A 14,796-nucleotide genomic window follows, 5' to 3' on the forward strand; every position below is an offset into this window, starting at 1 on the left:
TCCCTGAAGAGCACACTTCTCCAGCGTGCCAGTGGCCATCTGTGAGACGGTCTCTGACAGTTTGTGCAGAAATTCTTTGGTTGTGCAATCCCACCGTTTCATCAGTTGTCCGGATGGATGGTGTCAGCTGATCCTGCAGGTGAAGAAGCCGGATGTAGAGGTCCTTGGTTGGTGTGGTTACACGCAGTCTGTGGTTGTGAGGCCAGCTGGACGTACGGCTTTATTCTCTAAAACAATGTTGGAGGCGGCTTATGAGAAATTAACATTAAATTCTCTCATAACAGCTCTGGTGGACATTCCTGCAGTCAGCATGCCAATTGCACACTCCCTCAAAACTTGAGACATCTGTGCCATGTGACAAAACTGTACATTTTAGATTGGCCTTCTATTGTCCCCAGCACAAGGTGCACCTATGTAATTATACTGTTTAATCAGCTACATTGATATGCCACACCTGTCCTTAGCAAAAGAGAAATGTTCACTAAAAGGAATGTGCACAACATTTGAGAGAAATAACTTTTTTGTGCATATAGATCATTTCTGGGATTTTTTATTTCAGCTCATAAAACATGGGACCAACACTTTGCATCTTGCATGTATAGTTTGCTCGGTGTATGATGACAGAATAGTGGATGTTATAATGTGATTACTAAATGCACAGTACCACTTCCTGAAGCTGCTTGCTGCAACGTAACAAGGGTATGAACTTACGCAGGAGTCGTCATTGTAGACAACTAGTAACCCAGCAGGCATAAAATAAATGCCAGAGCGGCGTTTCTGTCTTGCTGGTCTTTATGTGACAAAATGAACTGGTGGGGAGGTTCTCTTCGGTCCTGTTGAACCAATCCAGTAAATGTGGAGTAGTTAAGATGGAGTGTTGCTTTGTTAATGTCCAAAAGAGGAAATCACGTCACATGATCTCTTTCCATTTACCCTGAATGTTTCTGACCCCACAGAGGGTGTTGTAACAGAGATGATAGAGAAAGGAGATTCACTGAAAACACACTACTAAGATACAGCTACAGCCCCATTGAAGTTGACATTTTACATGGTTAAGGTCTGTGTGTGTGTTTTCATAAAAGCTTATTTTTCAACTGAATGAGTCCCATTTCTATGTACTGAACCCCTATTACTGTCCTCCATTTACTGTACTGTCATATTCTGATCAGTATTAAAACATTTACACCTCTCTTCTTCCATCTATTACTGTACTGTCATATTCTGATCAGTATTAAAACATTTACACCTCTCTTCTTCCATCTATTACTGTACTGTCATATTCTGATCAGTATTAAAACATTTACACCTCTCTTCTTCCATCTATTACTGTACTGTCATATTGTGATCAATATTAAAACATTTACACCTCTCTTCTTCCATCTATTACTGTACTGTCATATTGTGATCAATATTAAAACATTTACACCTCTCTTCTTCAATCTATTACTGTACTGTCATATTGTGATCAATATTAAAACATTTACACCTCTCTTCTTCCATCTATTACTGTACTGTCATATTGTGATCAATATTAAAACATTTACACCTCTCTTCTTCCATCTATTACTGTACTGTCATATTCTGATCAATATTAAAACATTTCCACCTCTCTTCTTCCATCTATTACTGTACTGTCATATTGTGATCAATATTAAAACATTTACACCTCTCTTCTTCAATATATTACTGTACTGTCATATTCTGATCAGTATTAAAACATGTACACCTCTCTTCTTCCATCTATTACTGTACTGTCATATTGTGATCAATATTAAAACATTTACACCTCTCTTCCATCTATTACTGTACTGTCATATTGTGATCAATATTAAAACATTTACACCTCTCTTCTTCCATCTATTACTGTACTGTCATATTGTGATCAATATTAAAACATTTACACCTCTCTTCTTCAATATATTACTGTACTGTCATATTCTGATCAGTATTAAAACATTTACACCTCTCTTCTTCCATCTATTACTGTACTGTCATATTGTGATCAATATTAAAACATTTACACCACTCTTCCATCTATTACTGTACTGTCATATTGTGATCAATATTAAAACATTTACACCTCTCTTCTTCCATCTATTACTGTACTGTCATATTGTGATCAATATTAAAACATTTACACCTCTCTTCTTCCATCTATTACTGTACTGTCATATTCTGATCAGTATTAAAACATTTACACCTCTCTTCTTCCATCTATTACTGTACTGTCATATTCTGATCAGTATTAAAACATTTACACCTCTCTTCTTCCATCTATTACTGTACTGTCATATTGTGATCAATATTAAAACATTTACACCTCTCTTCTTCCATCTATTACTGTACTGTCATATTGTGATCAATATTAAAACATTTACACCTCTCTTCTTCAATCTATTACTGTACTGTCATATTGTGATCAATATTAAAACATTTACAACTCTCTTCTTCCATCTATTACTGTACTGTCATATTGTGATCAATATTAAAACATTTACACCTCTCTTCCATCTATTACTGTACTGTCATATTGTGATCAATATTAAAACATTTACACCTCTCTTCTTCAATCTATTACTGTACTGTCATATTGTGATCAATATTAAAACATTTACACCTCTCTTCTTCAATATATTACTGTACTGTCATATTCTGATCAGTATTAAAACATGTACACTCTCTTCTTCCATCTATTACTGTACTGTCATATTGTGATCAATATTAAAACATTTACACCTCTCTTCCATCTATTACTGTACTGTCATATTGTGATCAATATTAAAACATTTACACCTCTCTTCTTCCATCTATTACTGTACTGTCATATTGTGATCAATATTAAAACATTTACACCTCTCTTCTTCAATATATTACTGTACTGTCATATTCTGATCAGTATTAAAACATTTACACCTCTCTTCTTCCATCTATTACTGTACTGTCATATTGTGATCAATATTAAAACATTTACACCACTCTTCCATCTATTACTGTACTGTCATATTGTGATCAATATTAAAACATTTACACCTCTCTTCTTCCATCTATTACTGTACTGTCATATTCTGATCAATATTAAAACATTTCCACCTCTCTTCTTCCATCTATTACTGTACTGTCATATTGTGATCAATATTAAAACATTTCCACCTCTCTTCTTCCATCTATTACTGTACTGTCATATTGTGATCAATATTAAAACATTTCCATCTCTCTTCTTCCATCTGGTTTGTTAACTTTATTATTCACATCTGTCACATGTACATTTCATTCAGTGGAATTGAGTTTAAACAAAAACAAGATTGTTGTGTCAATAATTTGACAAATTAACATTCTACAGACAACAATATGTACAAACACCAAGAAGCCCAATCACAACAAGATCAGTGATTTCTAAATGAAAACAGTTTTTACAACACAGTGTGGTGATTCATTCTATTAATGACTGACTCTAGTTGACAATGTCTGTCAACGTCAATGTTGTTTATTCATGAATATTTACAATCACGTTTACACACTAGAGAGATATTCTACATTGTTGCTCCAGTGTGTCTTACTGAACAGGACCAGGATTAGAGTGAAACATCATGTTGTGTTTGACACAGGGACCACCTGACACAGGGACACTGAGGAGTCATACCAAACCCTAAACCCTGGATAGAGGGGCTCAGTGAATGTGGTGTAGAATGTGTACAGGTGGGTCAGTGTGTCAGAGGAGACTCTGTAGAAGGACAGAGTGCCGGCTGGCCAGTCCAGATACACTCCTACTCTGTGGGAGCTGGAGGACGGGATGGCTATTGTAGTGAGATTATCATTGTGCCTTGCATAGTAACTGTTGTCAGAGCATTGTAGACTCCAAGACCTGTCATTGAATCCAATGACACAGTCATTACCCTCTCCTCTCCTGCTGATTCCTTTATATGTCACTCCTATAACAGCCCCTCTTCCACTCCACTCTACCTCCCAGTAACAGCGCCCAGTCAGACCCTCTCTACACAACACCTGTTCCCTGTCCTCAAATCTCTCAGGGTGATCAGGATACGGCTGCTCCTCTCTCCTCCATGTCACCTTTCTGTTCTCCTCAGACAGAGAGAGGTGTCTGTTTACTGTGTTTGGGTCCAGTGTGAGATCACAGGCATCTGATGGATGAAACCAGACACAATATTAGAAATCATCATCATTCACATTAGAACTCACTTTTCACTAATTAATTTAATGTAGATGTTTCTAGGTATCTAACGGATAAAGTAAGGTAACTTGACACACACATATGCATGCATGAACACACACACACACACACACACACTTTTCTTATGTAACACGAACACGCCATACACATTGTCAAAGCAACTTTCTAAACTTTGGTGTCCCTGATTTCTGCTTCTGTTGAACTACAGCTGATATTTAATATGACCATGTAATTAATGATGGTGGTCTTTGACTTTGAATTAACTTGAACTAAGACTTATTCTTAGTCATATTCTTCACAGCAGTCAACACTCACATTTTCTAAGCCCAGGTTTCATTGTGTACTCTCCACCATGTTCCACACTGTAGTGGTAAGCAGAAGAACAGTCATTGAGTGATACACGTGAACTCACACGCACGCACGCACACACACACACACGTACACACACGCAAACAGACAGACACACACAGACACACACACAGTCAGCATATAACAATGTCCAAGGGGTGGTAAGAATGTTTGTCTTAACTAGCCTAATAAACATGTCTGATATGAACATTGATGTAAACCCTACATACCAGAGTTTCTCCAGTCTGCAGTGTGGATCCTCCAGTCCAGCAGAGAGCAGTCTGACTCCTGAGTCTCCTGGGTGATTGTAGCTCAGGTCCAGTTCTCTCAGGTGTGAGGGGTTTGACCTCAGAGCTGAGACCAGAGAAGCACAGCCTTCCTCTGTGACTAGACAGCGTGACAGCCTGAAAATAGTCAAATCATTTTAAAATCACAATGTTTTTCTTTGGTGTTGAAAATAGAGTGGCGGTATATTTGAACAACATGTTCAGATACATCAGTGTCCTGAAACCTGCCTTCAGAAACTGTTCACCCCTTTGACTGTGTTGTGTCCACAAAGTGGGATTAAAATGGATTTAATGGTCATTTTTTGTCAACGATCTATCATTATTCACGATTCACATAATCACGGTAGCATCTAAATTGAAAGTAGAATTGTTTAGAAACATATTATTTTCTTATTGACAATAAAATATAAAAGAACACAATTAATTATACAGCGCATTGGGAAAGTCTTCAGACCCCTTCCCTTTTTCACATGTTATGTTACTGCCTTATTCTAAAATGCATTAAATACATACAAATCCTTAATATATTCATAATACCCCATAATGACAAAGTGAAAACAGTTTACAGAAATGTTTGCAAATTTATAAAAATTTTAAAACAGAAATATCAATATCAAAAATTAAAAACAGAAAAATCACCCCTCACTCAGTCACAAATAAAGGACCTTTGGCAGCGATTATAGCCTCGAGTCTTTTTGGGTATGACGATACAAGCCTGGCACACCTGTATTTGTGGAGTTTCTCCCATTGTTCTCTGCAAACCGTCTCAAGATCTGTCAGGTTGGATGGGGAGTGTCACGACACAGCTATTTTCAGGTCTCTCCAGAGATGTTCGAAAGGGTTCAAGTCTGGGCTCTGGTTGAGCCACTCAAGGTCATTCAGAGACTTGTTCCAAAGCCACTCCTGCGTTGTCTTGGCTGTGTGATTACAGTCTTTGCCCTGTTGGAAGGTGAACCTTCACACAAGGCTGAGGTCCTGAGTGCTCTGGAGCAGGTTTTCATCAAGGATCTCTCTGTAGTTTGCTCTGTTCATCTTTCCCTCGATCCTGACTAGACTCACAGTCCCTGCCGCTGATAAATAACCCCACAGCAGGATGCTGCCACCACCATGCTTTACCATAGGGATGGTATCAGGTTTCCTCCAGATGTAACACTTGGCATTCAGGCCAAAGAGTTCAATCTTGGTTTCATCAGGCCAGATAATCTTAATTGTCATGGTCTGAGAGTTTTTAGGTTCCTTTTGGCAAATTTCAAGCAGGATTTCATGAGCCTTTTACTGAGGAGTGGCTTCCCTCTGGCCACTACCATAAAGGCCTGATTGGTGGAGTGCTGCAGAGATGGTTGTCCTTCTGGACGTTTCTCCCATCTCCACAGAGGAACCCTAGAGCTCTGTAAGACTGACCATCGGATTCTTGTTCCCCTCCCTGACCAAGGCCCTTCTCCCCCGATCAATTTGGCCGGGCGGCCAGCATGAGGGAGAGTCTTGCTGGTTCCAAACTTCTTCAATTTAAAAATTATGAAGGCCACTGTGTTTTAGGGACCTTCAATGTTGCAGAAATTGTTTGGTAGCCTTCCCCAGATCTGTGCCTCAACACAATCCTGTCTCAAAACTCTACAGACAATTCATTTGACCTCATGGCTTGGTTTTTGCTCTGACATTCACTGTCAATTGTGGGACCTTATATAGAAAGGTGTGTGCCTTTCCAAATCATGTCCAATCAATTGAATTTACTACAGGTGGACTCCAATCAAGTTTTAGAAACATCTCAAGGATGATTAATGGAAACAGGATGCATTTTAGATCAATTTCGAGTCTCATAGCAAATGGTCTCAATACTGATGTGAGGTATTTCTGTTTTTATTTTTAATACTTTTGCAAAAATGTCTAAAAACCTGTTTCTGCTTTGTCATTATTGGGTATTGTACATAGATTGATGATCATTTTTAATAAGTCTGTAACGTGACAAAATGTTGAAAAGGTCAAGGGGTCTGAATACTTTCCCAATACACTGTACATACATTATTAATTAACTGACCTCAGAGTATCCAATTTACAGTGGGGATTCCCCAGTCCAACAGAGAGCATCTTCACTCCTGAATCGTTCAGGTCATTGTTACTCAGATCCAACTCTCTCAGGTGTGAGGGGTTTGACTTCAGAGCTGAGACCAGAGAAGCACATCCTTCCTCTGTGACTCCACAGCCTGACAGCCTGATAAAGAGGTCATCATGATTTTACAAACACACTGTTCATTTAACACCAAATCAAACAGAAAATTCAACAAGGTTGTAGAGTCACAAGCTTGATGTAAAATCAAAATCAAATCAAATACACATGGTCACATACACATGGTTAGCAGATGTTAATGCGAGTGTAGCGAAATGCTTGTGCTTCTAGTTCCGACAATGCAGTAATAACCAACGAGTAATCTAACTAACAATTTCACAACAACTACCTTATACACACCCGTGTAAAGGGAGGAAGAATATGTACATAAAGATATATGAATAAGTGATGGTACAGAACGACATAGGCAAGATGCCGTAGATGGTATCGAGTACAGTATATACATATGAGATGAGTAATGTAGGGTATGTAAACATTATATTAAGTGTTTAAAGTTTTTGTTTACATTTTTTACATAAATTTTTACATTATTAAAGTGGCTGGAGTTGAGTCAGTGTGTTGGCAGCAGCCACTCAATGTTAGTGGTGGCTGTTTAACAGTCTGATGGCCTTGAGATAGAAGCTGTTTTTCAGTCTCTCAGTCCCAGCTTTGATGCACCTGTACTGACCTCGCCTTCTGGATGATAGCGGGGTGAACAGGCAGTGGCTCGGGTGGTTGTTGTCCTTAATGATCTTTTTGGCCTTCCTGTGACATCGGGTGGTGTAGGTGTCCTGGAGGGCAAGTAGTTTGCCCCCGGTGATGCGTTGTGCAGACCTCACTACCCTTAGAAGAGCTTTACCGTTGTGGGCGGAGCAGTTCCGTACCAGGCGGTGATACAGCCCGACAGGATGCTCTCGATTGGGTATCTGTAGAAGTTTGTGAGTGCTTGTGGTGACAAGCTGAATTTCTTCAGCCTCCTGCACCTTCTTCACCACGCTGTCTGTGTGGGTGGACCAATTCAGTCCGTGATGTGTACGACGAGGAACTTAAAACGTACTATCCTCTCCATTACTGTCCCGTCGATGTGGATATGGGGTGCTCCCTCTGCAGTTTCCTGAAGTCCACGATCATCTCCTTTGTTTTGTTGACGTTGAGTGTGAGGTTATTTTCCTGACACCACACTCTGAGGGCCCTCACCTCCTCCCTGTAGGCCGTCTCGTCGTTGTTGGTAGTCAAGCCTACCACTGTCGTTTCGTCTGCAAACTTGATGATTGAGTTGGAGGTGTGCATGGCCACGCAGTCATGGGTGAACAGGGAGTACAAGGGAGGGCTTAGAACGCACCCTTGTTGGTCCCTAGTGTTGAGGATCAGTGGGGTGGAGATGTTGTTACCTACCGTCACCACCTGGGGCGGCGCGTCAGGAAGTCCAGTACCCAGTTGCACAGGGTGGGGTCGAGACCCAGGGTCTCAGGCTTGATGACGAGTTTGGAGGGTACTATGTTGACGTTAAATGCTGAGCTCGATGAACAGCATTCTCACATAGGTATTCCTCTTGTCCAGATGGGTTAGGGCAGTGTGCAGTGTGGTTGCGATTGTGTCGTCTGTGTTGGACCTATTGGGGCGGTAAGCAAATTGGAGTGGGTTGAGGGTGTCAGGTAGGGGGGAGGTGATATGGTCCTTGACTAGTCTCTCAAAGCACTTCATGTTGACAGGAGTGAGTGCTATGGGGCGGTAGTCGTTTAGCTCAGTTACCGTAGCTTTTTTGGGAACAGGAACAATGGTGGCCCTCTTGAAGCATGTGGGAACAGCAGACTGGGATAAGGATTGATTGAAATTGTCCGTAAACACCCCAGCCAGCTGGTCTGCGCATGTTCTGAGGACGTGGCTCGGGATGCCGTCTGGGCCTGCAGCCTTGCGAAGGCTAACACGTTTAAATGTTTTACTCACGTCGGCTGCAGTGAAGGAGAGTCCACAGGTTTTGGTAGCGGGCCGTGTCAGTGGCACTGTATTGTCCTCAAAGCGAGCAAAGAAGTTGTTTAGTCTGTCTGGGAGCAAGACATCCTGGTCCGCGATGGGGCTGGTATTCTTTTTGTAATCCGTGATTGACTGTAGACCCTGCCACATACCTCTTGTGTCTGAGCCGTTGAATTGCGACTCTACTTTGTCTCAATACTGATGCTTAGCTTGTTTGATTGCCTTGCGGAGGAACAGCTACACTGTTTGTATTCGGTCATGTTTCCGGTCACCTTGCCCTGGTTAAAAGCAGTGGTTCGCGCTTTCAGTTTCGCACGAATGCTGCCTTCAATCCACAGTTTCTGGTTTGGGAATGTTTTAATAGTTGCTGTGGGTGCAACATTGCCAATGCACTTGCTAATGAACTCGCTCACCGAATCAGCGTATTCGTCAATGTTGTTGTTTGACTCAATGCGGAACATATCCCAATCCACGTGATCGAATCAATCTTGAAGCCTGGAATCAGATTGGTCGGACCACCGTTGAACAGACCTGAGCGCGGGAGCTTCCTGTTTTAGTTTCTGTCCATAGGCAGGGAGCAACAAAATGGAGTCGTGGTCAGCTTTTCTGAAAGGAGTATGGGGTAGGGCCTTATATGCGTTGCGGAAGTTCAAATAACAATGATCAAGGGTTTTACCAGTCCTGGTATCACAATCGATATGCTGATAGAATTTAGAAAGTCTTGTTTTCAGATTAGCCTTGTTAAAATCCCCAGCTACAATGAATGCAGCCTCAGGATATGTGGTTTCCAGTTTACACAGAGTCAAATAAAGTTTGTTCAGGGCCATTGATGTGTCTGCTTGGGGGGGAATATATGCGGCTGTGATTATAATCGGAGAGAATTCTCTTGGTAGATAATGTGCTTGACATTTGATTGTGAGGAATTCTAAGTCAGGTGAACAGAAGGTCTTGAGTTCCTGTGTGTTGTTATGATCACACCACGTCTCGTTAATCATAAGGCAACCCCCCCGCCCCTCTTCTTACCAGAAAAATGCTTGTTTCTGTCAGAGCGATGCGTGAAGAAACCAGCTGGCTGTACCGACTCCGATAGCATGTCTCGAGTGAGCCATGTTTCCGTGAAGCAAAGTAAGTTACAGTCTCTGATGTCCCTCTGGAATGCTACCCTTGCTCGGATTTCTTCTACCTTGTTGTCAAGAGACTGGACGTTGGCTAGTAGTATACTCGGGAGCGGTGCGCGATATGCCCGTCTCCGGAGCCTGACCAGAAGACCGCTTCGTCTGCCCCTTTCACGGCATCGGTGTTTTGGTTCGCCGGCTGGGATCCGATCCATTGTCACGGGTGGTGGGCAAAACACAGGATCCACTTCGGGAAAGTCGTATTCCTGGTCGTAATGATGGTGAGTTGACGTTGCTCTTATATCCAGTAGTTCCTCCCGTCTGTATGTAATAAAACCTAAGATTTCCTGGGGTAACAATGTAAGAAATAACACGTAAAGAAACAAAATACTGCATAGATTCCTAGGAACGTGAAGCGAGGCGGCCATCTCTGTCGGCGCCGGATGACTGCAGGGAAAGAGTATGGGACCAAATACTAAACTTTTGACAAAATGAATTTGTCCAAATAATTACAACTTCTCCAAATGGGAGGACTAGATATATAAAGTGATTCATTTCTAATCGGTAAAACAGATGTATAAATACCCTCAAATAAAAACGGACATTATGTACTGTCGCCTAATATGAAACATCTCAAATCCAAAATGCTGGAGCAGAGCAACACATTTAAAACTGTGAGCTTCACTGTCCAAACACATACTGTATGGTGTGGACTGTGTGTGCCTGTTGAGGATCTGGTGAACAGTTATCACTTGTTGACTAACTACAGGAATACTGACCTCAGAGTCTCCAGTTTACAGTGGGGATTTCCCAGCCCAGCAGAAAGCAGCTTCACTCCTGAATCCTTCAGGTCATTGTTACTCAGATCCAGCTCGCTCAGGTGTGAGGGGTTTGACTTCAGATCTGAGACCAGAGAAGCACAGCCTTCTTCTGTGACTAGACAGCCTGACAGCCTGCAAGGAGTAAAACATATATATTTTTAATCACACTGCTATTCTTTGGTGGTGAAAAGACTTTTAGATATATCAGTGTCCTTAAACCTGATACAGTGCATTCAGAAATGATTCACCCCTATGACTTTTTCCACATTTTGTTGTGTTACAAAGTGGGATAAAAATAAAAAACATTTTTTGTCAATGATCTACACGAAACACACTAATGTCAAAGTGGATGAAGAATTCTAACTTTTGCCTCCCAAAAATAATAAAACCTGACATAAATTGGGACAGTGACACGTGTTGTTGTTTTGGCTCTGTACTCCTGCACTTTGGATTTGAAATGATACAATGACTGTGATGCTGACGTGCAGACTATCTGTAATTTGAGGCTTTTTTCATCCATATAGGTTGATCTGTTTAGAAAATGACATATTCTTAGCATGCAACTATGACATCAAGCTTGTGACTCTACAAACCTGTTGGATGCATTTGCTGTTTGTTTTGGTTGTGTGTCAGATTATTTTGTGCCCAGTATAAATGAATGGTGAATAATGTATTGTGTTATTTTGGAGTCATTTTTATTATAAATAAGAATAGAATATGTTTAGAAACACTTCTACATTATTGTGGATGCTACCATGATTATGGATAGTCCTGAATTAATTGTGAATAATGATGGGTGAGAAAGTTAGAAACACAAATATCATACCCCCAAGACAGCTAACCTCTCACAATTACAATAAAAGGGGAGGTTAGCATTTTTTGGGTGTATGATATTTGTGCATCTGTAATTTTCTCACTCATAATTATTCACGATTCCCTGAGGAAGGCTACAATCATGGTAGCATCTATATTAAATATGGAAGTGTTGAGAAACACATTATATTCGTATTTATAATAAAAGGGACTTAAAAATAACACAATACATTATACATACAGTACATTATTTACTGACCTCAGAGTCTCCAGTTTACAGTGGGGATTCCCCAGTCCAACAGAGAGCAGCTTCACTCCTGAATCCTTCAGGTCATTGTTACTCAGATCCAGCTCTCTCAGGTATGAGGAGTTTGACTTCAGAACTTCAGAAGCCAGAGAAGCACAACTTTTCTCTGTGACTCCACAGCTTGACAGCCTGACAGAGAGAACATCATGATTTCACAAACACACTGTTCATTTAACACATAGTGTAGAAGGACAATGGCATTAGGTTTAGTCTCTCAAAAAACATACAGATTCATCTTCAGTCTCCTAGAATGTTATGTTCACATTGTTATACTAATGTGAACATCAATGCATTGATTCAGTATGTTTATCAATAATACATATTTTTCTCTGAAGTAAATATTTATTCCTAAATGTAATTCTATGTACTCACAGAGCAGCTCTGGAGGCTTTGATCACTGGCAGCAGCCTTAGAAGACCTTCCTCTGATCTGGAGTATTTCTTCAGGTCAAACACATCCAGCTCCTTTTCTGAAGTCAGCAACACAAAGACCAGAGCTGACCACTGTGCAGGTGACAGTTTGCCTCTAGAGTGACTTCCTGATCTCAGGTATCTTTGGATCTCCTCCACTAGAGAATGGTCATTCAGTTCATTCAGACAGTGGAACAGATTCATGCACCTCTCTGGAGAAGGATTCTCCCTGATCTTCTCCTTGATGTACTTGACTGTTTCTTCATGGCTCTGTGAGCTGCTTCTTGTCTTTGTCAGTAGACCTCCTAAGTGCTTCTGATTGGACTCCAGTGAGAGGCCCAGAAGGAAGCGGAGGAAAAGGTCCAGGTTTCCCGTCTCACTTTGTAAGGCTTCATCCACAGCTCTCTTGTAGAAAGTAACTTCACGCCTGTCTCTGAACAGAGCAAGAAAGTTGCTGGATGTTGATTGCGGTTTGGCCATTAGATTCTCATTGTTGTTGATGAATGAGAGGAATACATATAGAGCAGCCAGAAACTCTTGAATGCTCAGATGCACAAAGCAGTACACCTTGTCCTGGTACAGCCCACATTCCTCTTTAAAGAGCTGTGTGCACAATCCTGAATACACTGAGGCTTCATTGACATCAATGCCAGCCTCCTTCAGGTCTTCTTCATAGAAAATCAGATTGCCCTTCACAAGCTGTTGAAAAGCCAGTTTTCCCAGTGACAGAATGCTCTCTTTATTCCAGTGTGGACCTGTCTCTTCTTTCCCAAGATACTTTTCATTCTTCTGTTTGGTATGAAACACCACAAGGTTTGTGTACATCTCAGTCAGAGTCTTGGGCATCTCTTCTCTCTTATGCTTCAGCATGTGTTCAAGGACTATTGCAGAAATCCAACAGAAGACTGGAATGTGGCACATGATGTGGAGGCTCCTTGATGTCTTTATGTGTGAGATGATTCTGCTGGCCAGGTCCTCCTCACCAATTCTCTTCCTGAAGTACTCCTCCTTCTGTGGGTCATTGAATCCTCGTACCTCTGTCACCTGGTCAACACACTCAGGAGGGATCTGATTGGCTGCTGCAGGTCGGGTAGTTATCCAGAGGAGAGCAGAGGGAAGCAGATTTCCCTTGATGAGATTTGTCAGCAGAACATCCACTGAGGTTGACTCTGTGACGTCACAACAGATCTTGTTGTTCTGGAAGTCTAGGGGCAGTCGGCACTCATCCAGACCATCAAAGATGAACAGAACTTTGTACTTGTCATAGTTGGAGAATCTTGATTCTTTAGTTTCCGTTGAGAAGTTATTGAGAAGTTCAATCAAATTGTGTTTTTCCTCTTTCATCAAATTCAGCTCCCGAAAAGGGAATGAAAATACAAATTGGACATCCTGATTTGCTTTTCCTTCAGCCCAGTCCAGAATGAACTTCTGCACAGAGACTGTTTTTCCAATGCCAGCGACTCCCTTTGTCAGCACAGTTCTGATAGGTTTGTCTTGTCCACTTAAGGGTTTGAAGATGTCATTACATTTGATTGCAGTCTCTGATCTTGCTTGTTTCCTGGTTGTTGTCTCAATCTGTCTCAGCTCATGTTCATTATTGACCTCTCCTGTTCCACCCTCTGTGATGTAGAGCTCTGTGTAGATCTTATTGAGAAGTGTTGGGTTTCCTTGTTTAGCGACCCCCTCAAATACACATTGAAATGTCTTCTTTAGATTAGATTTGAGTTCACGTTGGCAAATCACAGCAAGCTCATCTGAATGAAGAAATAACACAGAGGATATTAATAATATGTCTGTTTTATATGCCTACAGTATTGTAGGAATGTGTTATAAAGTTGTACATTATAATATTTTCTTCTCTTAACTGACTGTATAAATGTTTAAGTGTTTTCATAATCATTGCACACTGGAGTGACAGAGTGTATTTGTATTATTTGTTTTACTGATATCATTAATGTTGTGTCTCTGTCTATCTCTCATCTCTCCTCTTTCTGACTAAATTAATCAACACAACACATCCCTCCTGTTATTTGATAAGGTCACTGGGTGTTGTGTTAAGGCTTCTACAATATCATTGAGTTACACAGCTACTTTATCTGTACTTTAACTACAGCTTTTAAATGTTTGATACAAAACAGCAATCAACATGAGGCAGACAGCTTTTACTTTTCTCCAGTGTGTCAGAAATGTCCCTCTCTATGGCACTGCTATCCTGCTTCTCATCTTCAGCATTCACCACTTCCTCATCCTCCCTCTGACTCTCGAAGTCTTCTGGGAGTTCTGGACTAAGAATCACACAGACAGGGAATGTTGTGTTTGTTAAATATTGTTTTAAGGCTATGAAAATTGAAAAAAGGATTAGCCTATGGATTATGAACACCACAAAAATAAATGGGAAAATGAGAGAGCAGAAATACCTAGAGACAGT

General features: G+C 40.9%; 1 protein-coding gene across 7 annotated transcripts in view; it reads right to left on the reverse strand.

Moving 5' to 3' along the window:
* Window positions 1-3,223: 3,223 nt before the first annotated feature.
* The window catches only part of LOC118382528 (NLR family CARD domain-containing protein 3-like), a 36,384-nt gene continuing 24,811 nt past the window's right edge, over window positions 3,224-14,796 (reverse strand). For 4 of the 7 annotated variants that reach the window (XM_052509384.1, XM_052509386.1, XM_052509385.1 and 1 more), the window contains 8 exons: window positions 14,535-14,653; window positions 12,331-14,122; window positions 11,911-12,087; window positions 10,797-10,970; window positions 6,860-7,033; window positions 4,768-4,941; window positions 4,505-4,551; window positions 3,224-4,139 (listed from right to left, as the gene is read on the reverse strand). In XM_052509384.1, the coding sequence (XP_052365344.1) occupies window positions 3,586-4,139; window positions 4,505-4,551; window positions 4,768-4,941; window positions 6,860-7,033; window positions 10,797-10,970; window positions 11,911-12,087; window positions 12,331-14,122; window positions 14,535-14,653 (3,211 nt within the window). In that variant the 3' untranslated portion in view covers window positions 3,224-3,585. The remainder of the gene's footprint in view (window positions 4,140-4,504; window positions 4,552-4,767; window positions 4,942-6,859; window positions 7,034-10,796; window positions 10,971-11,910; window positions 12,088-12,330; window positions 14,123-14,534; window positions 14,654-14,796) is intronic. The other 3 variants (XM_052509389.1, XM_052509388.1, XM_052509390.1) reach the window with 3 other exon arrangements.

The sequence above is a fragment of the Oncorhynchus keta genome, unplaced genomic scaffold (genome assembly GCF_023373465.1).
Source record: "Oncorhynchus keta strain PuntledgeMale-10-30-2019 unplaced genomic scaffold, Oket_V2 Un_contig_4447_pilon_pilon, whole genome shotgun sequence".
NCBI lineage: Eukaryota > Metazoa > Chordata > Actinopteri > Salmoniformes > Salmonidae > Oncorhynchus > Oncorhynchus keta.